The following is a 27673-nucleotide window of genomic DNA, read 5'->3' as shown; positions in this document are numbered from 1 at the left end:
TTTCTTTTCCCCCAAACTATCCGAACTTTCAGTGTCAGTGTCTCTTAATGGAGTAAAAAGACAGAGAAACGAAAACAAACCTTTATTAATATTTTCACTAATCTCACCCAAAGTTTTGTTTCCTAAAACCACACAACACAACTGTGGAATCAAACTCCTGCACTTTGCACACCCAACATCCACTCCAACCACCTCTTAGCAACTCGATTTACGATAATAAGCGTAGTGATTCCTTCTTTTAAACACTGCACAGGAACAGAATCCATTAATAAGACTTACTCATGTGTGTGCAGCAGTTGATCTGTGCAGAAACACCCTGCGTGTTTGCTGGTTCTGTGTTAGTTTCGCGACCTCAAAATATGGATTTCATGCGGTTTTTTTTTGGTGTCCAAGAGAAAACAGGCTGAAAAGATGAGATTTATCCATCCATTCATCATCTTTACCCACACAGTTAACCAACACCAAGAAACACAGATTGACAGTTTCGCCTTAAACCCGAAGACTAAAGCACATGTTCATAGAGGACACTAAGAATCTACATGACTATCCTTCCATCCATCATCTGTGACTGCTTCTGTTCTGCGACTGGGGGGCTGGAGTGGGGTCCACCTTGGACAGGTCTCCAGTCTGTCTCAGGGCCAACACAGACAGACAACCATAACACCTACGAGCAATTTAGAGACACCAGTTGACCCAACATGCCTTAACATGTGGCACTGCCATGCCAGCATTACCTCTTGAGCCAGAATCAGGTCCAGCTGTGGGCTGATGTTAATGGGCTGAAAGGAGCTCAAGTGTCCGGTGGCCAACATCGTTATTTTTAAAGCAGGTGAATGATGTTTTTCGTTTGAGTTTCAGTTTTTATTATGCCCCTTTAAAAATCGCAAGTTCCGTGTCCCGTCTCAGTGGACTGATGGGTGATGGGTGATCCTGGGGCCAAGTCCTGTCAACTAAATGAAGGCTCAGTCTACACTCATCTAAATTCTACAGCGTCTTATTAGTTTTGAGACAATTTTATGTTTTTAATTGGCCTTAAGGGCAGAAACTTTGAGAATAACTGACAACTGCCCACGCAAGGATCGTGTGGACACTTGATGGACATCCCACATGCATGTACACCAACAAACGTTCTTCATGGAAGAATCCAAAATCTGATTACAGAAACCAGATTTTGTGAGGTATTGTTTGTGCAGTGTCTAAAAATTGTTAATGAAAGAACAACAAAAAAAAAGATGTAAAGGCGAGAATGTGGACTACAGAGCTACGTGAACATACAATTACTTTATGAAACCACACTACGTTCAGTTAGAGCTGTAGTTACTGTAAGTCACCCTCAGCTGTGATGTCACTGGTAACCAATACCTATTGTAAAGCGCGTTCCTGCTACTTTCTGTGATACCCAACCCAAGTATTCCGTCCTTCTGTCCTCCCGATAAGCAGCGCTCGCGCATGGAGCCTCATTCACGGTGTGAAGTGGACGTCCGCCGTGACACGCGCGCACAATAACTCTGGAGCTATGAACAACGCTACTGCGCGTCTCGTTTTCTGAGAAGTGAGTAGTCGTGAGAGGAGGCGAGGTGGATAAAAGGCTCCTCGCGAGCCACTCGGCTGAACAGCTGTCACATTAAGACAGATTACAACAACACCAGGACTGTGATGTGAGATCTGCAGTGCAGCATTACATGTGTCTAAACACAAATCATTTAAAGCTTGAAAGGCCACTATGGCTGAAGGGATGGATCATATTGGATTCTGTTACTAACGTGCAGCACCTCTGATGATAACGCTCATTACCAGAATGGGTTTTGAAATCTAGTTACATCATTAATTACTGAATATTTGCAAAAGTAGAACCAAAGGCGTCATGTTAATCAAAATGTTTATTCACATCAAGCAGTGAAAGCGCTTGGATTTGATTTGTTCCTCTGGTGGCTGATTGGCTGCTTTGAGAAGGGTTTTTTTTAAAAGCAGGATGATAACTTTTCACCAGAGTTAATGATTTCTGTCAAGTTATCCAGCACATCTTTTCCAACCGTGGAAAGAATTCTACACAGACACCAGGAGAAGCACCACAGACGGCCGTGTTGCACCGAAGATGGACCATTAAAAAAAAACATCACACCAGCGAAACCTTACAAGAATATAGTCATTGTAGTGGAAACAGCTGTTAATTAACAGACTGTACACACCTGGGTCCTCTGAGGTCTGTTTATGAAATGCACGTCCAAAAGTGGTTTGTCTGAAAAGTCCCAGGTAGTGAGTGTGCGGGCTGAGCCACAAGGCCACAGGATCGATTAACTGTCTTCTTATCAGCTAATCAACTAACATCAGTGAAGTAAAGTTTCACCTGTTTCACCTGCATGAGTCAAACCTCCTCTTTAAATCTACACTGTGGTGGCGATTAGGTGCTTTAAGTCCGTGTGGTTGTTCACTCAGCGCTGAGAGCACTGCACCATTGTTTTGAGGATGCATGTGCTAAACTTGAAAGTGGAGGAACCACAAGATGCTCCTCGATCAGAAGTAAACACTCCCAGGAAAAAAAGCACCTTTCAAGTGATAAGGTGTTTTTGTAAAGCTTGCAGATAAAATCTTAATTGGACCAAGATGGGGTTAGTAGTCAATACTCAAAGTCCGATTTCCTTTCACGTTGCTCGATCCTTCGTGTTAAACAATGTTTGATAGTCCTCACTGAAATAAGCTTCTGCATCGAAAAGACCACAAATAATCCCAACTGGCAGAACACATTGTCAGTTGTGGTCTGTGCACGGCGGTAATGTTTTTAATATTCCTGCTGAGATTATTTCCGAGCTGCTGTCTACTGCGCACATGATGGACTACAAAAAGACACTTTGACCTCAGTGTCTTCTCCCTGACTCGGCTTTGTTGCTGCTTTGTACCTCGTATAAGACAGTAGAGACAAATGAGCTACACTAGATGGACATGAGGTTGGAGGATGTGTAAAAACGGACCTCAAATCCATCTAAACTGTGTCTGTGTCCACAAGCTCAATGGAAATGATGTCCTGTGTAGGCAATTAATGTCGAGCACATTGAGTTGAGATTGGAGAGTTGGGTTTGATGAATTCTCTCTCGGAAGTCTTTTTTAAATCACTGTTGTGTTTTCTGAGGTGGTCTGAGGTAGGGGAGCCCCTTTCACTTCGGCTGACCTTGATGCTTTGAGTCGTCTCAAAGGATGTGAACCACGGCCATTTTAAGGAGGTGGTGTTACTTTGTATTCAAATGTACATCTAATTAATTAGCTTTACAGATAATTAACACGCACATTAACATAGCTGACAAAGAACCCACATAAGCTGCTAGTTTTTATTCCAGGCCTCTAATTAAGGGATGATCTGCTCGTGGGGAGCCAGGTGAACGTAATTTGAGCGGCTGGTGGGCGAGAAAACCAGTGGTACGTTTCCTGCAGCAGAGACAGAAGTTATTCCTAAATCACAGCTCTAATTCGGAATTGACTGAAAACTTTAGTGGCTCTGTAATTCTCTTTTTCATTTGTTTCTTGTGGTTAATGCAAAGTGGAAACATGGTTAAGAAATCAGTTTCAAAAGGGGCACACATTGTAAAGACAACAAGACCTGGAGACAAGGAACAGAGATTATGTTTTCAACATGTGATGTGTGGTTAGATTAGGGCAAAAGGCAGCAAAGCATGTTGCTTCAGGTACAGCAGGGGAGATTTTAAAATACTGTCTAGCTTGGTTCAGCCAGTGGACAGGACAAGCGGAGACCACAACGGACAGTCAAGGCTGCAGAGTTCGACTCCAGAGTCCGGAAACGCGAGGAGAAGATTCCCGCAGGCTCCACCCACCCTGAACACAACCTGTACTAACGTCTTCCTACAGGTCGTAGTACAAGATTTATCAAAATAAAACGCTGCATCAAGCAGCATTACAATAGATAAGGACTTTGACATCCACACATCAGCCCTTTTCCAATTTTTTATTTTTTATTTTTTTACACAACTGATTGCAAAGAATAGTTTCCTGCTTTATAGTGAAAAATGTTCTGTCCTATTAGTCTTGGAACCAGAGAATAAGAGAATAAGGTTCGATCCTGTCTCAGCTTCAGGCAGCTAAGAGCAACACCGTGTGGCGCCAAAAATCTATTTTTGTCCCAGACATGAAAGCTCTCATTAGAAATATAGTTCATCTAAAAACTGGACTTCAGCACCAGAATGAGAGCAACAGCTCGAGGCGGAACAAATGCGACGTTATGTTTACAAGCTGCTCGAACATACGTCAGGCCCGGTTAAATATTCAGAAGCAGAGCAGAGGGAGGGTGTCAGGGTTTATTTAGGGTTTCACGGGGAGACTATGCTCAGGCTGAGTGATGTCTTCATTTTAGTCAGGTCATGATGAGGTGGAGGGGAGGGAAAGACTGAAAACATTACAGGCTGTATCCAGGCAGAGAAGGTGAAAAGGGAGGATTATGCAACGTTACATATGAGAAAAACTCTTAAGAAAAGCAGTGTCTGCACACCTTTCTATGGCGGCACTGTACTAATTTGATCACCATGCTAATGAAGCAAATTTACATTTTAATGGGCACACGCACACCGAAGTACACGATGTACTGGAAATGAATGGGCGAGAAGTGGCAAAGGCACAGAGCTAAAGCCGAGGGAAGAGGAGAGAAGATGAAAAAGAAAGAAATGACGACATAAAAGGAAATGGGGAGGGGGAAGATAAATTGCAGCACAGAAGTGAGAAGGAGCAACAATAAAAGTTATCGTAATGATCGGCCTCGAGAAACAGGAAAACAGGAGAGAGGACACAAATACACAGTACATGGGCTAAGAAAGAGATGGGATTATACTTAGTATACTACTACACAGTATTATATTCGAGTACGCTGAGCATTAGAAAAAACGTCCACTGCTCAGTGAATACGAGTCTCGTTGTCACCAAGTCAACAAAGACTTTGTAACAAGTTATTGTCATCAGGAGCAAAGCAAGTGTGAGGAAGCACTGTCCCGGAGACAAAAAGAAGTGTGCACAGGTCGTGGTGGACGGAGGAGACAACATGGGAGACTGTGGAGGTTTACTGCTGCCAATTTGTTTCAAGTATAATCACAACTGCTCCTAACGAAAACTCTGTGTCTCTACACCGAACCAAATGAGGAAGTCAGCTACTGTTTAGGTCTAGGGAGGCAAAGACCTGCGTTTGAAGCGCAGGGACGGGAAAAGAGGCCTTAGAAGAAGAAGAGCGTGCTGATGACGTGAGGTGAGTTTTCAGGGAGCTACACTGTACCGACAGCCGCCTGCTCAGGATTTGCTGCAAAGCTGCGAGTGTCACATCCTCCGTTTCCTCCCTTTGATTGTCACTCTCCATCATCGCTCTCTCTGCACCGTGGAACAGAGGAATTCTGTCTCTGTTGTTTTCTTTTTTTGTGCCCCCGATGGTTCGTTGTTGATGCAGAGCTGCTGGCGGTCGCACGGCGCGGCCCCCCCCCCCAACTCATTCATCACTGCAGTGTCCGGCAGGAAGCAGCTGTGTGCAGGAATGACAGAGGAGCCCATTAGAGAGAAACGTGACTTGTTTATTCAACAGGTCGCACAATGCAGAGGAAACCTGAGCCACAATTCAGGTCTGCTGTGTTTCTGACAAGGCTGCAGCTTGTTTGGCCAATACATTATACAATACAGCACGTTGATTCAAATCAATGTGACAAATACTCTTCAGATTATCAGTGTTACTGAAATATCTTGTTATGAAAACTCATGTTTGTCACCTACTGCTGAAAGTATTGCTTCACTGTTCAGTGGCCATTTTCACTTGCTATTGGGAATTTAGATGTTGTGGGGCGGCTCGTCCATGGACAACACGGTCAGTGGTTCGATCCCTGGCTATATGTCCAAGTGTCTCTGGGCAAGACACTGAACCCCTAACAGCCCATTCCCCTCCCCAGCTGTGCAGTGCCGGTCCAAGCCCGGTAGATGTCTGATCGTAATCTGTAAAGTAAGTACACTTGTTGAATCAAATTAGTGGAGTAGAAAGTACAGCAACACATCCTGGTAATATCACCATAACTAACCATCCCCTGTTGATTAAGACAGTTAAGCTGCATGCGCGGCAAGGAGCACTCGCGGGTTGCTCATGTGACATGACAGAGCAGTGGAGCTCCTGCTTTTGCATCGACGAAGTCTGACTCTGCTGCTGTGAATCGTGTCGTAAAACAACCTCACCAACACCATTTGCCCTTTGATTGTTGCCGACAGTAACCACAGGTGTTGCCAAATCCACCAGGATCCAAACCATATAGGCCAGATTTCCTCCTCTTCAGATCATTTTTGCTGCTTCGCTATGCTCGTGAGGACACAGCCTCTGAACACCTTGATGATTTCGGTTTTTCCTTTGGCTCAGCTCTCAATGATCTTTAAGAAGAACCTGTAAATAAACTGTCCACCTTCCTGATTTTACTGTCCTGGTTCCTGCATACGGGTCCAAAAGACCCATATAAGGAGTTTTTACAGCACTGCAAGCCAGTTGTCATCATCAAGGTGCATGTTTAGCTGACTTACTACGAGGAAGATGAGAATTAAAAACTGTATTCTTTCACCTGACTCTGCAGGGTTTGATGTAAAAAGAATTTGTATAAGTACCAGCCAACAGCTGCACGAAGCCAAAGCTGGATCAGCACATCCATCCACACACACACACTCCGCCTACAACTGCCATCCAGCAGTCTGTCAAACGGAGTAAATTATGCGAAGTACTCAGCGTAATAAAACACGACCCAATAGCAGCGGAGGTTTTGTCATTAAGTGTAGCTGTATTTTAAAAGGGCTTCCAGCAGCTCTGAGAACAGGCTGCAGGAGGCACAGCTGGTTGACTTATAGGCAGCTTATGTAGTTCAAATATCAATAGACAGTTTTACAGTTGGCAGGCAGTGAGAGGAGGGGGGGGTGGGGGGGGGGGCACATGGTAAGAGGCTGAGGCAGGTGGTGGGGTGGGCACACGAGACTGGACTGATGTCAGCACCAGACATGGTAAAACAAACCAATGACCAGCAAGAGTATAGTAATGTTTCGAGATCACCTCACATGACCTGCTTCCAGTTAGGTTTTATTTTATGCATTTTATTACGTTTTCCACCACAAGTTATTACACAGTTTAGTTTCAGTTTGGAAACCGAGTTTGTTAATTTCAGTTTTTCAGAAAAAGGCCCCCAATTTCATTTCGGTCATTTTTTAAGGTTTTATTTCAGTTTTAGTTTCTTCAGACCTTTCTGCAAAAGCAAACTTCGATAAAAGCTAAAGGAGGGTAAAGGACACAGTTCCTGGTTTTGATGCACAGTGTCAGACCTAAACATGCTGAATCGGAATCAATTAAATTCATCGAGCATTCGACTCATTGGTTTTCTAAAGACTCTTCATTAACTGTATACATCATCAACCTAACATGTTAAGGACACAGAACCAATTTCCTCATGTTCCGCTCACTGAACTCAGTTGGACCGTAGATAAGACAACTAGAATTTAGTTAGTGGAGAGTTTTGAAGCAGCACACAAACGTAACGCCCACTTCATATTTTCTACTTGCTCTCAGATGGACATGTACATGCACTTATTGAAGAACAACAGTTCCTTTGTTTTTAAATTTTAACTGAAAAAACTTCAGTGTCATTTCCATAGATCGGGTTAGTGTTTGGGCAGCAGGAATTAGATGTTGTAAGCATCAATGTGATAGTGGAAAGACAGGTGGAGGTGGAGTAACACTTCTGGAGTTGGTGTGGGAAGTTTAATCTTGGACACTGAGTGTGTGTGTGTGTGAGAGAGTGAGTAGAGGCACTCAGTCCTGCACTTGATTAAATTCTTTTTGTTGAGTTGTAGTGCTTTGTGTTCTCTCTCTCTGTCTCTCACACAACAATAGCCGGAGTAGATAAAAGTATCCAAACTGGACCGTGTGCCCACGTGTCTTAGATCCGACTGTTTGTCTCGATGCTGCAATAGTGAGAAAATGAAATAACAATAAGAGCGAGTGTCGGGAATCTGTGGCGAGGGAGGAATGTTATAGCTGGTTCTGGCAGCATCAAAAGGAGCTCGTATCCGGCAGCTTCTAAAAATAGAAACAGCGACAGAGACAGAGAGAGAGACAGTGGTAGTCAGGTGACGAGAAGCGAGGGGGGAAAGGACTTAGATCAGCTTATTTTCAGACACTCCAGGGTCTCTAATGAATGTGAGACACACACACACACACACACACACACACAGAGCTTAACTGCTAACCACTTTGGGTACTGAAGGTAAACTAGGGCTTCGCAGACGACCACGACAGCATCTTTAGAAACAGGTAACTGATAATGATTTGAAAGATAGTCAGAGCACGGTTTCATTTTCACAACATTATAAAAAAAAGCACTGTACACTGTAGGTCACAGATAACAGACAGAAGACATGCAAACACACATCTACACAAATAAAAAGGTGAACAAATGATCATGACATGAAATGCAAATAAAATGCTACTTGTAGGTATTTGTTACTTGATATTTAATTTACTGTCACATGCACTAATCGCCTATGATACACACAGAAATACTGTAATAGTACTGGCCTGGCTGAGTCATCAGTCTGGTTTTACAAACAGACCTGCAAAAGCTGGTTAAACTGCTGTTTTCTGATGACTTTACAGTATGAAAATGTAACACGGGGGGGTCCAGGTCTCCCCCTAGATAATCATGCCTGTCATCTCCCTCCCACACACATCATTACCACAGGGGACATCTACAAATACACAAACAGCTACTACAAATGTCATCTAAATATACAGAGAGATGTGCAAACACACACAAACAGCCTGTGAGCGATGCTTTTCCTTAATCTGAGCATCTACAACATCAGTATCCACAAGGCTGCAAATAACTGTTTACACCATTATCCAATCTAACAAGTACTCTAACAGTGGTCTTATTAGTTCTCCAACATGTATCCGACAGAAACTGTTGTTCCGACAGAAACTCCAACAATAATAATAAGTTGATTGATTTAAAATAACAAAACTAAACACTTTTTTTCCCCAAAGGCAAATATGGCCCAGAGCCCATGAGACCATGTTTAAGTCTATGTGAGATTATGCAAAAATATGACCCAAAACACAGCTCAAGCTTATCTGAAATATAGAATGACACCAAATCCATAATGCAACCTGCCATTATCTTCCAGTCGTCTGGTAAAGACGTGATTTCTCTGGTAAAACAATAATTTGCTCACATTAGTATTAAATTTGTGTCTTCTTTCTCCCATAGATGTCCTTCTCCCGCTCTGTCTCCCTTTCTCTGCGACTCCCTGCAGGTGTGTCTCCCATCAGCAGCACCATCTGCTAGTGCTTTGTTTACTCCATTTCTATAAAGTGCATCGAAATGTTTTTTGCTGTTGCTACAGCTGAACAGTGAATGAAGTGATGACCTTTGACCCTAGAATTGGATAATGAACAAACTCCCAGTAAATGTAGAGGAAAAGTCAAGGAGGGCATCAGGTGACTTGTGGTAACGACCAGTTGCTCATCAGATGATGCAAGCAAATATAGTATTTATACATTGCCTGTTGATAAATCTCTCCACATGAACATATCAAGATAAACACACACACACACACACACACACATACACACAACTGGCAGAAGGTCACTACTCTATAGGGACATATAAATTGCGAATTTGCTTAAAAGCTTAAAACCATTTAGAAACCCACGGAAGTACTGAAACTCAGATACTGCAGAGTAAATGTACCCAGTCTGCAGATTTTCCAGTTTAAAATCCGACTCAGCACTTCAGTCGAGCGATTCCTGTGGTGAAACGTATTTATATTCATTCATTTTGTACTGTAAAAATGTCAAACTACTGAAGTCTGTTAAGGTTAAAATCGTAGCAATAATTATGAGACATAGTTCAGTGCAGTCAGGAAATGAAATGAGACAGGGACTAAAAAAATTGAAGCTGTGTCTTTTAGATTTAATTTAGGAGCATGAACCTGGTTTCACACACAGTCCAGCAGCAGGACAGTGATCCTGCCAAAATACTGAAATGCCGAAAACAAAGTCACCACCACCTGAATGTATCTGCAGATAGGTAAGAAACCGTTTAGTCACCACAGACCCCAGACCCTAACCCTGCTGAGAATCTCTGGGATGTGCTCGAGACACGTTTATGCAGTGGTCTCTCCCAACATCAATCCAAGAGTCTGTAGAAAAATGAATGCAGATCTAAAAATAAGCTCATCAAAACAATCCCTGAGCGAATACATGAAGTAAAATCAGTGTGTGTCAGGCAGTGTATCAAACACGTTTTGAACTTCACATCAAACACCACAGAAATGCACCAGATACTGTATGTTGGTAAATGAGGGGACGATAATGCCGTATATATGGTGTGAATTCCTTAGATGCTGTGTTCTAAGGAGTTTGGATGCCAGCAAATGAGAGAATAGTCACAACAACACAAGGGACTCGAGACTCGACTTGGACAAAAAGCGACTTGTAAGCATCTCTGTGAACAACCTGAAGCTGAACCTAATGAACTCATTTGTTTTCGGTCATGCAACTGTTTCTAATTTGGGTGTGTAAAGAGCATCACACAGGAATTTCCTTGCGTTTACAGAAGTCCCACATTTAGAGCACAGCAGATGATACAGGAACTAATTACCATGGTGATGGGGGAGGGGCGTGGTCCATTTTCGCGGATAAAGCTTGACCGGAGGCTCTTGTTCAGCCTTCTTTTAGCATTTAGCCTGGGGTGACATTCGCATTTCTATTTTTAGCACTGACACACTCGGGAACCCTGCTGCCCAAATTGGCTTTCGCTTCCTTAATGCTGGACCACTGTGAAGCGAGAGCCATGAACTACAAGTCCCTCAGGTCTTGGACTAATATAAAACATCCCCGAAAGTGTAACAGATACAAATATCTACATCAAATCGGATTTGGCCAAGAAAGGACAAGACTCCTGCAGGTCCACACGATCCATCTGTACGTGAAACGTCCTTAGTGAGTATGGAAACTTGCGAAATGGTAAAGGAATTCAAGTCGACTGTAGCCTGAGAGCACACAGATGGTCTCAGTGTGTGCAAGTCATGAAATATACAGCGTGTGATGAGGGGAAACGGGCCGTGTAGTTTTGCTACACCATGCAGATGTTGCACACATCTGCAGCACGGATGACCTAAGGACTTCACATTCTCGCTCGAAATTTGAATCCCAGATGTGAACAAAACACTCTCAGATACAGTGATGAACAGAAAGAGCTGCCTCTTCGACAGTGGTCAGAGCGGCGCTCGTCAGTCATCACTGACTTTCAAAAGTGGCAAAAAGAAGCAGCATCACCGGCTCCAGGGCTGTGGTCCTGTAGCAGATCTGACCCTCAGAACCAGGATGCTCACTGCTTTGTTGGCTCATTTTAGAAATGTGGCGAATTTCAATCTGGAACAGAAGTAGAAAAAAACTATTCAACTAGATCGATAAGATCAGTATTTCAGTGTCCAACCCTCCATGAGCTCACATTCTAATAAATGTAAACTGCCTGGATGTGAGTGTGAGGGGAGAGCTGCTTCTCAGGGGGGAGTGAGAGCAGAAAAGAATTCCTCTCAGCCATTAATTAATTATCATGCTAACGCCCCGCCCGATATGATTAACATGATATCATGTTAATCATATTAGATCATGCAGTACAAGGATTGTGTGCACCTGCCTTTGTTAAATGAAATTTTGGATATTTCACCTTTCAGCAGAAAACTATTTAGGATTCCTTTCACCCAGCATCCCCAGAAAAGACTGCAAAGGGCAAAATGAAAAGTACGAAAACAAACAATACACTGCATATTACTGAAAAAAACAAATCATCTAAGATCTGCAAGATTTTATAGCTTGTGCAGCCATATTTTATGAACTTATGGTCTGTTTTCACTGTAAAATTTAAATCGCCAACTCAGATAAATACACTGGAGTAAAAAGTACAAGATTTGTCCCTGTAATGCTGTAGATGAGCCAAAAGTGTGTGCACACACAAAATACTACTACCTCTCGTTTCAGGTTTGCCTGCTTTTGAGAATGTGCCTCACACACACACACAGCTCACTGAATGGTTTCAGTGCACAAAAGTGTTGCAGTGTTACATGAATTATCCAACAGACGGCTGGTAAAAGTCTCCCAGTTTGCAGGCTTTAGCCCGGAGGCCTGCCCTCTCCTAGCTCACAAGCTGCCCCGAAAAAACCCAGCACGGACCCCCAAAAAACTGCCCCAACTTCATCAAAAAGCACACTTAGGGTTTCTTAAACTCCGCGCAGGGATTAGAGACGGCGCTGCAGCCAGTTCCTTCTGGTGAGGATTCAGATCCGTTTGTCTGCTGTCGCTCAGTGCTGGCAGCGCTAGTTGACACTTGGCTGTGTCAGAAGCAGTTAACTTGCCAAGTGGATCAGGGTGACAATAAGGCGGGAGCATGCCGACAACTAGGGGTCTAAACACAAAAGTATGTCATGATAGCTGGGTTACATCTTAGGTTTTTGCCACTTGACAAGCATCTAATAGTATCTGCTATCTATAAAATACAATATGTTAAAAGTGAAACAATGCAGGGAACACGAGTGTTCTGAGATACTTCGTTAGGACAGAAAGTGCACTAAAAGAAAACCTTTGTATTTGGACGCTGGATACTTTGAGATCTTTGCTCCAGGTTTTCCCATTTTCTTGTGGATTTTGTTTTTCCCTTCTCTGTTTGGCATTAGAAACACAAAACCTGCCAACAGTCCCAGTTTGTTATAGGACAGATATCTGTGGATTGGAACAGATGAAAAAGCCTAAACATGACGATTAAAGGAGAGAAGCTAAGGAGAAGCATTGTGGATTTATAGACTCTGGAAATAGTGTGAGCGATGCTCAGTGTCAAGTCTTGGAGGATACCAGTTTTACCCTGTGCTGCTTTAGATTTGTCTGCAGTAAAACATTAGAAAAATAATTAAAATCTTTAAAATAGTAAAAGAAAAAAGTAATCAGCTGCACATTCCCATTTCTGAATGTGAATAACTAAATACCTTCAGCTTAAACTCCATTAATATCTAAAATTTACTTTCTACTTTAATCTTATTCTTGTTGGTGCACAGTAATAGTTCGTTGCACTGAGGTACCTACAATATGAACAGTAATTTACAAGATAAGTACGATAGTTCATCATTTCATCATTTTCTAAAAATAAAAATTTAGCAGCGGCTTTGATGGAGCCGACCTCATACATTTTTTAATGTACAGTAGAAACTAATAAATGCAGCTACGTGTTTGCAGTGCAAAACAGCATTTATGTTGATATGGCTACACGTTGATCACAATATCACAGCAGAAGATTTAAATAATCAAATTAGACGGCTATTGTTACACATAAGACAAATGTGCATTGGTTAGTGATGCGTTGATCTGGCTGCTGAGATCTGATAAAGTTGGAGAAAGAAGCTGCTGGCTCCCCCACGAATTCTACTTTTACAACGTTATAATGTCGTAGTTTTTAGGTTGAAACTGCCAGAAAGGTTACAATGCTATTCTGTTTGTTATTGGCGGTCAAACTGAGTAGTGGAGTCGGGATGGGGTGCATTGGAAGAAGAGGTGGTTCTAATGTTTTGGCCTTCCCATTGAAAATAAATAAAGTGCCCAAAACATTAGAACTCAATAAACAGAGAGTAGAGTTATCACCTTTCTGATGGTTTCAACCTAAAAACTGAGAAATTAAAAGCTTGTAAAAGTATAATTCATGGCAGAGCCGCTGGATTGGATTTCATTACATTTGCACATGTGGTCATAATGATTTGTCTGATCGTTGCGTATGCTACATATATTTAAACAGAGTTGCCTGTTGCATCTACTTCCCCTTATAACTGAACTCGGAAGAGCTGAGGAAACACGCGGTGATGGACGGTCTCTAGCATTTACTGAGTGAGGAGAAGGGAAATTTCTCCTGATATGGAGAAAACTGCAGATCAGAGACTGAAGGATGACAAACTCTGCCGATGCCATGAAGCGACGGCAGAGGAGCAGCAGATCTGCACTTGTCTCTGAAAGTAAAGCACGTCTTTAAGACAGGTGAAGAGACTTTTAACAGCCTTAGGGAAGTAGTAAAAAGAGAAGCCACATTTACACAGTACTTACATAATAAGATCTCTGGTGACTAGAGGTTTAGTGTAGTACGACTCTCTATCTATTTATCTCTCCACCAAATCTTTCGCAAACACTAATGCGACGCCTCGACACAGGACTTCTTTCAGTAGTTCATTCTGTTGGCGTAGAACATAACGTAAAAATCGTGTTTGCAAAAAGCAGCGGTTCTTCATGGGAGACTGCAGAGAATGAAAAACTGAGAATGAATGTGTGTGTCCAGGTAAAGGAAGCAAATCAAGAAGCAACTGGATATGAATTACAGCTGGATCTCTTCACGTAGTCACGTGCACAAGCTAAGCATAATTTATGCATCTGGGCTGCACAGACAAGACCCTACACCACAGTCACATGAGAGTACACAGCCAAGTTTAGCACATATTTTAACCTAATTTAGCTCCGACTCCACTGCTGATCTGCGAGTATTTAAAGCTGGATGCACTGAGATAAACAGCTGGTGGATCTAATTCTCTAGTCAGGTGCCATTAAACCACGGCAGAGGAAGAGACAAAAACGTGATGATGCATCTAAATTACCTCTATAGTCAAAAATGAAATGAGGTGAACATGCTGGAAATGTGCCATTTACATTTCTTTTACTGCTGTAGTGCATGTTCGAATCCCATGATGCATAAATGTCACCATTTAGTTTGGTCCAAACATTGTAGGTTTCATCTAAGGGGGTAAACCTCACCTTGGACAGGTGTCCAGTCTGTCTCAGGCCCAGCACACACACACACACACACACACGCACACACACAGTCAACCATTCACACCTTTATCATAACATGCATGTCTATGGACTGTGGGGGAAAACCGGAGTAGCTGGAGGAAACCCACGCAAGCATGGGGAGAACATGCGTTGTCCACACCGGGCTGCAGCCAGCTGGGGACACAAACCCACGACCTTCTATCCCTGAGGCGACATCGCTAAGCAGTCCACCACCAAGCTGCACATAAATCAATCACTTCACATGTTTATTAACTTTCTGTTTAGAAATATGTAGTAACTGATGCCAAATTCCACACTTCCATTACTTAAGAACCGAGACACCGTCTGCTCGTGGTCTCTGTGTTACAGAAAACTTGAAATGGCTGATAACTTCAAGGAGTGGAGAGCCTATAAATATCACCAAATAGCCATTATCCAAGCTTGCTACTCAGCCTTTTTGCATCCTAATGTGTCCTTTGAGAGTTGAACTGCAGAGCTGGCTGTAAATCACTCAGCAGTGTGGAGGTGCTAGCTGAATGTCTAGACTGACATAAACCACTGTTTCTCCTTGCTACACTTTCCAATTACATCTATGAGAGAAAACAAACAAAGAAAAGACTGGTGGACCGAAACTGCAGAGTCCACAATAGTTCCACATGTCAACAACCCTTGCTATGAATACCAACTCTGTTACCTGCTGTGAGCTGACATTGGGGTTAGATGGTTAGAAACCACTGTCTGGGCCTATAGGCGATGCTACTAAGGCACAAAAGAGGTAAAACCGAGTCCGACTTGAGCTAGTAAGCAGGGAGACACACAGAAGAGACAGGGCGGTGCGTAGGGAGGCAGATTGCATGAGTGAAAGGGCGACTTCTGGCCTGACACACATTCTGCTCTTCTCAGAGTCCCACCGCTCCGTCTGAGCTCCCACTAGTGGTTGTTCATCTTCATCGTGGGCTGCTCTCTGACAGCCGTCACACATCCCAGCACCAGGAGAGCAAAGTGAGGAGGGGAGCAGGATCTCTGGCCACACTGCTATTTCTGAGGGCACCGGCGGGTCACGCGGCACAATTGTGTCAGTCCTATCAATTAAGTCAGCGCGTGCCACAAATGTATTAGCCGAATCAAGACTCGTTCTTTTGATGCACGCAGAGTTACCAACACATGATGAAGAGAAGTGCTATTATCTCATAATATCTGTGGTTTCACTTTTTAACTCATTTTGGAGCTTAACTTAGCAGATTCGTGTGTGAAGTGCCGCTGTGTAATCAGCCCAAATCACACTCAGGGGACACATCCTGTCCTTCCTAACTGAGATGTATTCCTACCACACGTATTGTAACCCAATATTTGATGAGCAGTTGATGAGGTCTGTAAACATGCAAACCAAAAAAAAAATTGCATTTTCAGAAACAATAGTGGCCAATAGTTTCCTGTTTCATCGAAACATATTTATGCACTTTTTGTCGTCTTCATTCCACTAAATTCACGGTAGGATTCATCACGTGGGTAATTTCATGCCAATCCATCTTCCAGCCCAAAACCACAATTGGCCTCATATTTCATGTTAGACCTAAGTCACTGCCGCCATTTTGAGAAAGCCAAATTCCGTTTCAAAATGTTTTAAATGTGAGTAGCAGTCACATTTAAACGTTGCAAGAAACTAGATAAACTAAAAAGTGAAAAGTGCTGTTTGGAAAAATCATCCGTTTTCCTCTAGGTAGTGGAATTTCGAAGAGGTAGAAACACTGTTTGATACACTGCCTCTCCAAAGCGCTTTAAATACGTACTGTAGCTAGATCACAGGCCACCTAGTACTGCTAGTACTCTTCAATAGCCTCTTCACTACTGCCATCAATCAGCCTCTAATTTAAGATTTGCATCAGGCAGAAACAAAGGTCACTTTTGGCTGGAGCTTCTCAAATCTCATTCTGCCCGGGTGATGGGGACAGGCTACTGTATTCTATTTCATATGTCCCCCATGTGTCCCCTGTCCATAGAGCCCCAGGGTGTGGAGCCACTACTGATTAAATCTGGGGGTAATTTTTCACACCAAATTAAAAATAAAAAATTGCCTAGGACTTAAGGGGTTGGAGTTGTTGTTATATTTCTGTCTGGACCAAAGACCCACCCACAAATTTGTCAACAGAAATGTATACAGTACAATTTAACATACTGTACATTTATACAGTATTACGATAATAAAATGTTACCATTTACCAATTGAAGAAATAGTGAATAAAAACTGAGGAGTTCCCTAATAAATGTACTTTAAAAATTATTTACTGATAAACTAAACTTTACTAAACTTCAACTGTTTCTTTATATTGTCTATTAGCAACAAATGAATAATGTGTCATTACTTTAAAACATATAGAAATGATGGCTGATTAACAGTGTGACGAAGCAGCGATGAGTCTGCAAACACAAGAGCAGTTTAAAACCTGTGCACAGAGGGAAACTGAAAGTACAGCCATCAGTTCTTTCAGACATGGGCAGATATCTGCAGCCTGCATTACGATCATTTTCTTTAGATGAGTGTGGTCTCTATATATATATATATATATATATATATATATATATATATATATATATATATATATATATATATATGTGTGTGTGTGTGTGTGTGTATATGTATATGTATATATATATATATATATATATATATATGTATGTATATATATATATATATATATATATATATATATATATATATATATATATATATATATATATATACATATACACACATATATATATATATATGTGCATTTTGCTTCAATAACACCCTTTGTTAGTGAGGAGATGACGTTCACATCAATGTCTACGGATACGAATTACACTGATACACTACTCCAGTGTAACACTACACGTTGACCCAGGTCCATGCAAAGACAATCCTACAGTTTGTAACAGTTTATAACATGTTACAGTGAATAATATTTAAAAACAATTTTTATGATAAAAACTTCCAAATTAAATTAAGAAATATGCATGTGCATGAAAATTCTGCAAACTGACATGAAGGCATGAGACTAAAATAAATAACATATGGTTGTAAATTAAATATAATTCGTGTACAGCTTAAAAATACACGAGCACAAAGAGAGAAAAGCGCTGCTGAGAGCAAAGAGACTGCCTGCCAGGACCCCAGTATCAACCGAAAGGGCACAGGGCATAATGAGGCTGCCGGTAGCATATGTATAATTTATTATGTTTAAGGCCTGCTGAGAAAACACAATCTACTTAGCTGAGAGAATATGAAGTATGAAAAACAACCCAAGAACAAGTAAACACCAGGCTGAAGAAAGGATGTGGGTCAAATACCCGGTCTCTAAAAAAAATGTGCGCGTGATTATGAAGTGCTCCAGCCTGTACTTTATACTCCACTGCTCTCACGTCAGTACAGATGTGGCAAAAATCCTTGAGAAATTAAATTATTACCTTTGCGCTACCTGTTTTATCCCTTAAATCCCCGATTTTCCTCTTAAGATTCCCCACTCACTGGTCGTCTTTAATAAAGGGCCTTTCATTTTCTTCCTGCACTGACTGGGAGCACTTCAATGCTCCTCGTAGAATTGTCATCACACAAGCTAAACCTCTCTAAATGTCAAAGGTATAATCCTGTGGACACAAATGCTACAGGAGAAAAGTAAAACATGTTTCGCTTCATTTTAGAAGCAAAAATCTTTACATTTTCTTCACATTTTCTGACTTAAGAAAATTACCACTGTTTCTCTAACATCTCTTCCCAGATGACTGAAAGACTCCTCAACATAATCTCGCCAAGACAAAAGTCACGGTTTTCCCAACCGGAATTTCCATACAACACAGTAATCTGCCAGAAATCCAGCTATCCATTTATGACCGATTGAGCTTTAGTGACCACATCCCCTTCGTCTCCTTAGACCCCCTCTCTTTTTTAATAAGCTACCTACCTCCTCACAATCGAACCTCTCTAGATGATCCAAAACTCAGCAATAGGTCACATTTTTGATCAGCCAGAAAGAACACACATCACGCCACTTTTCAGATATGGCTTTGTGTGCACATACATGAATATAATTTACAATAACACTAAGCTAAATACACTTACCCGTTTGCGCAGGTTGCAGGTAAGGATGAGGTTGCGGGAAAAGGAGTTGGCAAAGGCTGTGTAAAACTCCAAAACCTTGAGCAGGGCCTCTCGCTTGATGACATGGAGGTCGCAGTATGTTAGGGCTCTGACGTTGGCACACGCGTGTGCAAGGGTGGTTTCTTTCCAAAAGACGTCACCAAACACGTCCCCCTTACCTGACGAGAATAGGAAATGAGGGAAGAATTGTAAGAGTTTGATGGAGGAAACAGAAGAGAGCCTGACTTAGCCGAGGGTAAGGGTCTTACAGAATTTAGAGAAAAATCAAGAAGTCCAGGCTTTTTGTTATGGACTGTTGGTCAAACAAAACAAGAAATCAGGCAGTTTCATGAAACTGGGATGGATATTTTTCATAAAATTACTGAGAAGAAATATTCATCATCATTATTTAGAAGGTTAATTGTAAAGGAAAGTTACAAGCAAAGTTGAAGCACACGGTTATTGTCCTCCTACGACAGATATTTTGAAATACTGTGACAGGGGTTGGAATATTAAGTACTTCAAGTACTGTCATTGTGGGGCCACTCCACAGTCGAAAATACAACCCCATCACAGTAATGCAGTCAATTATTTGTAGACTGCATGAGTACTGCCAGCCCTGTACGTGGACAATTGAGGTCATACGTATTGAGGAGCACTTAAACTTGTAATTATAAACCCACACAAATTGGACAGTAAAATACAGAGGAGATTACACTCATACTGAGACGATGTGGGGATCTGCCCCGAATTTAAGAGCTGTTCTCGTGGGCTGTGCCGCAGAAGCATCACTCTCTCCAACTGCAGCTCACAAAGGAAGCCATATTTTAATACCTTAACAACACGTCTTATGTGACAGCTACAAGACCACAGAAGAAGACAGACAGACAGGAGAAGGGAAGGTACAATAGGACCACTCACTAAAAACATAAATACAACTTTTTAGGGGGCAGTGATGGCACAAAGCATCAACATCATCGTCTTCTGTTGTGGAGCATCTTGTCATTTTGAATTGGAAAAGTTGGAAAGAAGCAGTAAATTAGACATTAATAAACTGCAGGATGGTGGTGATTGGCCATATTTATACATACATGCAGTAAACAGAAAAACATATGCAGCGCTGAATTAACCACACACAACCTCTGTCATACAGTATCTTTGGCTCTTTTCTTTGCAGTATTTTTACTTTGTCTTCACCGTGTCCAGACACTGGTAACCAAGCAGCATGTAACAGCTGTTCCATCAGTTGGAGGCACAACATAAAAGCAGTGAAATGAAAGGAAAGACACTCTGCAGAGACAAAGAGTAAAAACAGAATTCAAAAAGAAAGTGGTGGTAAGACTAAGAATAAAAGGACAGACAGTGCCATCTGTAAGAAGAGAAGATGCATTAAGAAGTACAAAGTGGATTAATTCGTCCAGTTGAACTGCTGGAGATTTGGCAGCAGTTTTTGGAGAGCTGTGAGTCAGAGTGAACACTGCTGTGAGGAAAAAATAAATAAAAAAATCAGCAGAACGTGAAACCTATTTCTGCTGAACTTTCATCTCCAAACCCAATTGGCATTTAAAATTATGTTGCACAGCTTGCAGGTGAATTTTTTATGCAGATCTTTTCTTTGTTCAACCACAGAGGTTTTCTGCTCACGGTAACATTGTATTATTGGATAAAATTTCACTTCGATTTCACGCTTTTCACCAAAACGTCCTTGCAAAAAAAGATTTTTCACATGCAATTAATCATAGTCAAATTATTTTAGTTACGTTCAAACTAATTGGAATATATACGCTTCTCTTTCATGCAGTGAGCACTTTCATTTTATCAGCTGGTTAAGTAAACACGACCACTCATCCACACGAAGGGATGAACCAAGCTCAGTCTCCACACGGTTTATCCACTTGGCCTGCAATGTTTTGTGTAATCCAGCAGATGTTGCTGTTATGCGATACACTGTGTCAGGGAACTGTGCCATGCACTTCATGAGGTGTCATCTAGCCATAGCTAGTATATATAAAGAATGACTTGGTCCATTTAGTAACACAAACCCAGTTGAAAGGGGGGTGGATGGCAGGCGTGCAGGCGTTTTTTTAAGGGGGTCTGTGGTCACTGAAACATTTGCCAATGTAAGTGATGTTTGGGGGCCCTTTTCTCGAATTTCCCAAACGTTTGCCTGGTTTGCATCACCTGTGCTTCTGCTACCAATCCCACCCGAAATATGATTCCTCTTCCTGGTCCCAGCTCATACACATAGGCAGAATATAAACCCACCAAAATTGACGTGCACTTGCTCTGCAGCCTGTCCACTGAATTACAAAAACACACCCCATTGTTGTCTAGTGTATATAACCAGTTAGCCTGTACGCTGCACTTAATGAAATATTGTCATGTCCATGTACTGTAGGATTGCAAACCAAACAGCACAGGGTGGGACTTTAAATGAGACGAGCTTTAAAACTGCGAAACACATTTTACATAATGATGTTATTTTCTTGCGGAATCACAACAGTAAACAAAACCCTTGAGCTCGAAGTGCGGGACCCTCCGCAGTTGACCTGCTTCCATTCATTGGTGTCGACCCAACTGCTGCCACCTGGACACTTGACTGATCAACAGCCAGCATAAATTCCCCATGCTAATCAGACGAATCCGTGTTCCCACTTGTGAGGGTCTCCTGGGCAACGCCACAGTTGTTCTGCCCATAATAAGAGGACGCAGAAAAGTAATTATAAGCAAATGTGTCATGTCGACTGTGCCATTAAAATCTGTTTAGTGCTATTAAGAGAAACTAATCTGAGCGGATGCACTTTCAAATAAAACGGATTAACAAACTTTAAGAGGCTTTAACAGCACGGTTTGAAAAACAACTGTGCAAAGTGAGGCAGAAATAAGAAAGTCTGACAATATAACAAATAACTCAGAAAAAGTAGTAAATGCAATATTATGTTTGGACACTACTTTTTTCCCCGTTGGACTGTGGCTGTAAAACACACAGATAAGTCCAACTTGGGAAAACCAGGACTCAAATGGTACATGTGTCAAACCTGCCACGACCATCAGCTGGGCATTTCTCTGACAGCTGACCTTGATAGGCAGCAGTCCACGCTGTCACAACACCCCAAGTAACGCGTGTGGAAGTCTTCTGACACACCGCCGCAAAATGCCGACGGAGCACACGTGTGTCGCTGTGAGCGCGTGACTCAGTGGATCTCATAGTGACGATCACTCCTCGGTGCCCCCGAGGGGCAACATCCAAACGCAGCTCAGGCAGGCAGCAGGGCTCGTCTGGAATGATCTACCCCGAGACTGGCAGCTCGTGGCCAATTAGCTGGAAGGATGGGAGCGCGGTCACAGGGGCCGGGAGGTGGAGGTGGCAGACGTGCGACAAATGTGTTAAAAATCCCGAGTGCCGTTAAGACTGGGTGAGCAGAGACGGATGCATTCCGATGTGATAAAAGCCCTTTTGGCAAGCTTCATACAGTTGATTAGTTAAACCCTCGCTCCTGTTTTTCTGCCTAACCAGTGACAAGTGTTCTAGACTCTGAACTACAGAACCAATGTTTATTTCAGTTTCGTCTGGCACTACATCATCATTTGCGTCTTAATTACCACATACTGAAAATAGAAATGACTAAACATGTGATCACAGCTTGGTTAAAAAGAAAAAACAAACATGCAGGAGTTTTTCCTCATCTCCTCGAGGATTAACTCTCAGTTAACATCCTGACAAATGTGTTGGTGACACTGAATGCTGCCGTAGCCTGTGACCCCCCCCCCCAAAGCTGAGTGAGTGGGGGACGGTAATACAGTTGCCGTAACACTAATGTCCACCAACAGCAGTGGTAAGAGCTCTTACTGTATGAGAAGTACTGAAGCCCCAGTTCTACTAATGGTGGTACTATTGCTCCAAATGTTGCTCCCACAACAGATAAATTGTGCGGTTTATCTAAAATAATTAAATTGTTCCAGATTTAGACATTAACTAATTAACTATTGATTGACCTAAACTGTTCACTGAAGAAAAAAAATAATGAAGACACTTACTGGAGCTCATTCTGTTGTTGAGAAGAGGAACCTGATCTCCCTAAATGCTCAACATAACATTAATCATAACCATGTATGCTAATGAGACCATTTATTAATATAATTGATATATAAATCACCAAATGCTGCCACTGTATTTACAGTAAATGAGCTTTAGATCATTCAAAATGTGGAGGAGTAATTCATAACAACAATATGCAAATGTGTGCATGCTCATTTAGAACGTGTGCAGACCTTGTGGACTTCACATCTGCAGCCTTCCTAACACACTTACCCCAAAAACCAGTCTGCACCCTGGATTGGTCTGTGCCATAGACACGCTGATTAAAAACACACCAGCCAGTTTCTTCATTTCAAAACACTTCGTTGACTTAAATGACCAGGTTACAGTCGGCTTTCTCAGGAAAACGTCGTGTAAACGGGAAAGCTGGTTTCCAGAATCGGGGCAGGGGATTAGGGAAACCTGGTTTCTGAATAATGAGTGATAGGAGAGATCGTTAAAGGGGCGATGCTGCCTCATTTCTTTAAAAGCAAAGTCAGACAGAAAAAATAACCAACACGAAGAGGATGATGTTTAAAAAAAGCATTAATTGAAACCCTAAACTAAACCACGGAAAGCAAACTGAAAAATGGTGAAGTTTCCCTTTAGGTCCACATAAACACTGTCACTGAAATTAGTAGTGGTGGTTTGTTATCATTTGAGGCCACAGACGTACTTGTGTAAAAACTTTTAAAAAAGGCAGACATTGGTTCATAATGTTGTCCAAAGAGGACAGAAAGTCCTACCACAGAAGAAATTCTACAAGCCATTTCAGCAGGTCGCCTTTCATCACCGTCCATTTAACCTGCAGTTGCTATATTCCTCTGCAAAGTTATTTCACATCAAAACAGCGTCGCACTGATTCTTATTACTGCATCTCGTAGCGGGGCCGGCTCATATGTGGTTGGAGGCTCATCTCCTCCCGCTCACTCCTGACGTATTGCTCGCTGGGCCAGAACATATTGCTGTGTGAATAGAAGGCCAGAGCAAAATCCCCTTCTCATAACGGAGCATGAATAATGGATTAAGAAATTAATCAGCTCATCATTTTGGTAAAACATAAATCTAGAGGGAGTGGATTTTCCCAGAGCTCAGGCAGAGGAGAAATCATCAATAGATAATGCAGGTTAAAGTGCTGATGCAACATCGTGCGGTCGCCTGATTACCTAGCTGTTCTTTCACTGCCCAAAGAGCCATTTGGGTGGAAACAGAGAATATGTGGAGAACAAGAATCAAGTCAACTAATTACATTCAACCAAAGTATGATAAGACAGGGAATAAAGTTTTGTCTAAACTGGAGGTAATGGAGTCGTCAAAGACATTTAGACCCAATATTACAAAAAAAGTTCAACCCAGCAGCATTTTAGCGACTGCTGTTTTATTAAGACTTGAATAAAAGTGACTGTGATGGCGTTTTACAGTTAGTAAAGTAAATTTAGATATGAAAGATTCCATTTTTGCTTTTCTGCATGATGTGAACCATTGGCTCGAGTGGGCCAGAAGGCATCAGCTGACCTTTGCCACAAGGTGACAACCAAGAGATGCACACAGCTGGGAATCTTTTAACAAGTCAGAATAAAACAAGGGTTTGCTTTTCTGGGGATTCAGCCGTGAGCTCTGGAGAAACTGGGTGAATGTGATGACTAAGCTCAGCCTTACTGTGTGAGCAGACACAAACCAGCTGCTCTGAGGCTTCTCACTTTCTGACAAACTGATTTTTTGTTCAAGGTTTCAAATGACCTGGTCACCTTTCCTTAAAAAAAAAAACAAAAAAAAAACAAATCAATAAACTCACCGGACTTCGATCTGGCTGCTGCCAGTCTAACAGGGCTGGGGAAGCTGCAGCATCGAAGCACTGTGGTTTCTACAAGGTGTCCTAGCTTGCAAAACCTTTCTGCTTAGGACAAACGTCATCTCCTGATGTCTACACAGAACCTTTACATTTCAAAGCCGTCTCTCGCCGTCCTTGCTGAATGAGGCTGATTAGGAATAAGGCCTCAGGAAGCCTGGTGGGTTTTTACTCACAGTATTGCCTTGTTACTGTGGGAAACGTGTGCGTGTTTGCACATAAAGACTCGTGTGTTTGTGTACTTTACATTCTGTACTGTCCCCCATGAGAAAACAGCACTTGTACAAGAACACATTAAAGGGCAATAATACACAAATGCACACTGGCACTCGTATATCTACCTTTGCTGCTCCTGCGTGTTTGTGTGTCCACTTGATGCTGTTGGACACTAATGAGAGCAGAGTGTGTTACAGCCTCGGGGAGCAGCCTCACTGCTCAGCCTGGGGAAATCAGTGGCTTTAAAACCACAACACACACACAGCTACACCTACTTTGCTTCCTTTACTCCCATATTTTGATTCGCTTTCATATTCTCTCCACGTCTTCCTCACCTAAACCTCTTCCTCCCGACATGTCTGCCCTCGGTCTCCGTCTGTTTCACTGTCTCTACTGGTCTCCACTGGCTTGTCCCATTGTTCGACACATCAGTTCCTCACTTCAATCCTGTTCCTTTGTCCTTACATCTATATGTCCTCCTTTTTCCTGTCCATCTTTTCATTCCCATTCTTCTTCCCTCTTCTCCACGTCCTCCTCTGACTCACCTTCCTCCCCCTTTCCTCTGCACAACAGTTTCTTTCACTTCTTTTGTCCATGTTGCCAACCAACTCCTACATCGCCTTAATTTAAAACGGGAAATGGCTCGTTCGAGCAGGTGAGAATACCCAAAAATATTTAGCTCCTTCATACCCTCTTGGTTCCCACCTTCTCTATTTCCATCTCCCACTGTGTTGCAACTCTCTTCCCACTGTAGCGACTGCTCATATATTCACCCTGCACACAAATGTGAAAGCCAATACCAAATGTGTGCACAAATCGATAGGACATTTTTGTCTTTCTACTGGTGGACACCAAGTGGTGCATTTCTGGTTAATGTGGACAGGAAACCAACCCCAGGAGCACTTTAACACATGCACAGGACTGAGCGCTAAAAGCTACATGCTTTAAGACATTATTAGTGCAGTCGCACTGCACTCGCACCGACTGGTAACAGAGAATAGCAGCAAGAAGGGAAACAACAACTGTACTGCTGTGCGGTTAAACAAACATTCAGATGGATTTAAAGGCAAAACTGTGAGCTTCTTTAGCAGCCAAAAAATGTCAAGTTTGTACCCCAGGTGGTGCCCAGAGTGGAGGCAATGGTGCAATCTAATCCGATACTGTGGCCACTTTCAAACGCCTACAGTATCATCTGTCTTACTCCTCTTTGTACCTCTCCTGCTTTTGTTTCCCAACGTGTGCTCTGGTGCTGGCAAACCTTCCATTCCTTTCCACCGACAGAGAAAAGGGAAGTTGGCCGAGCATGTGGTTGGCGTCTCGAGGGTGAGGGGAAGAAGTGATTTTTGGAATAATGTCTGCTTTGTCTTGTGTTAAGCCACACATAGACAAACCTTGTGTTGCTTTCCTTACATGAGCTCTCTCCTCCAACACCACGTCGCTCCCTCCAACTACACTGACCTCATCTACATCCCTCCATCCTGTGTGTTTGTCTGGAGGCTGTGATCGGGAAGTGGTTTTGTTCTCACGCTCAGAAACAAACTGCAGGTGTGAGGACGGGAAGATTCTTCTGGTTGCTATGCAAGCTGCCCAATCAGCATCAGAGAGTTTCCCAAAATAGAGGCTGTGGACCCCAAAGAGGCATCGACAGATTTTCTTTTAATGGTTATAATGGATAGATAACATGTGGAAGGACTGTTTTCAGGTCTCACTCTATTCACATATCCTCAAAGGCAGAACTGCATAATAAAATCAGCCTTTCAATGAAGCTTCAAACTGAATCTGATCGTAGCCACTGGTCAGGTCTGTCTGAGTAGAAATGGAACTGGCCGTTCATCTAAACACGACACGAGGTGCGTTTGGACATCAAGTCATTGCCAATGCCGGTGCCAATGTCGGCTGCACTGGGGGGGGGGGAAGCAAACACAATGGAGCAAGTCTGACCATGCAGTCTGCGACTATCAAGTCCATGATCCTCATTAACTTTACAATTGAGTCTACACAACTATAACAACAGTGTACAGTACTTCAACATTTACTCATAGTACTTACTTTTCAAACAAAGTCATTTCCTGTTGAGTGTACTGTGTGCTGCATTTCAAAGAACACACTTCTTTAAGTAGGGCCAACTAATGTGACAGTTCCTACAACTCTGAATGTCTGAGTTGTCCCTTGAGCAGCAGTCTCATTTACTGATATAACCACGCAAAGCCATTGCCTCAAAAAACGTTACTAAATTCTGTCACATATACAGTAACTTTCTACTTTGGTCACATCGCCTTTAGTCATGGCTTGTTAACCATGACCTTCTCCGAATAAGTATGAATGTGCTTTACTATTATAACAATACCACACTATGCCATAATATTATGCTACTATATACTATACTAATATGGTAGATAGACCCCCACCCTCCCAGCGCTTCCATCTAAGAATGTTTCTTTTGTCCCTGTATGTGCAATACGGGGAGTGATAAAAATAAAGCCCATATTTTCTCTCCTCCTCCATATTTTGAGGATTTTCCTTTTAAATAAGATTGTGCTCCGAATTGCCTATTTG

The 27673-nt window shown here is 42.3% G+C and overlaps 1 protein-coding gene across 1 annotated transcript in view; it reads right to left on the bottom strand.

The window, feature by feature from the left end:
- LOC137101758 (potassium voltage-gated channel subfamily H member 5-like) overlaps nucleotides 1-27673 on the bottom strand; it is a 116308-nt gene that overhangs the window by 7484 nt on the left and 81151 nt on the right. The window contains exon 12 of the mRNA XM_067480548.1: nucleotides 18957-19153. Within this exon, the coding sequence (XP_067336649.1) occupies nucleotides 18957-19153 (197 nt within the window). The remainder of the gene's footprint in view (nucleotides 1-18956; nucleotides 19154-27673) is intronic.

Source organism: Channa argus, chromosome 16, assembly GCF_033026475.1.
Source record: "Channa argus isolate prfri chromosome 16, Channa argus male v1.0, whole genome shotgun sequence".
Classification (NCBI taxonomy): Eukaryota; Metazoa; Chordata; class Actinopteri; order Anabantiformes; family Channidae; genus Channa; species Channa argus.
Note: the sequence above shows the minus strand (reverse complement) of the source record. Positions and strands in the feature narration are given on the sequence as shown.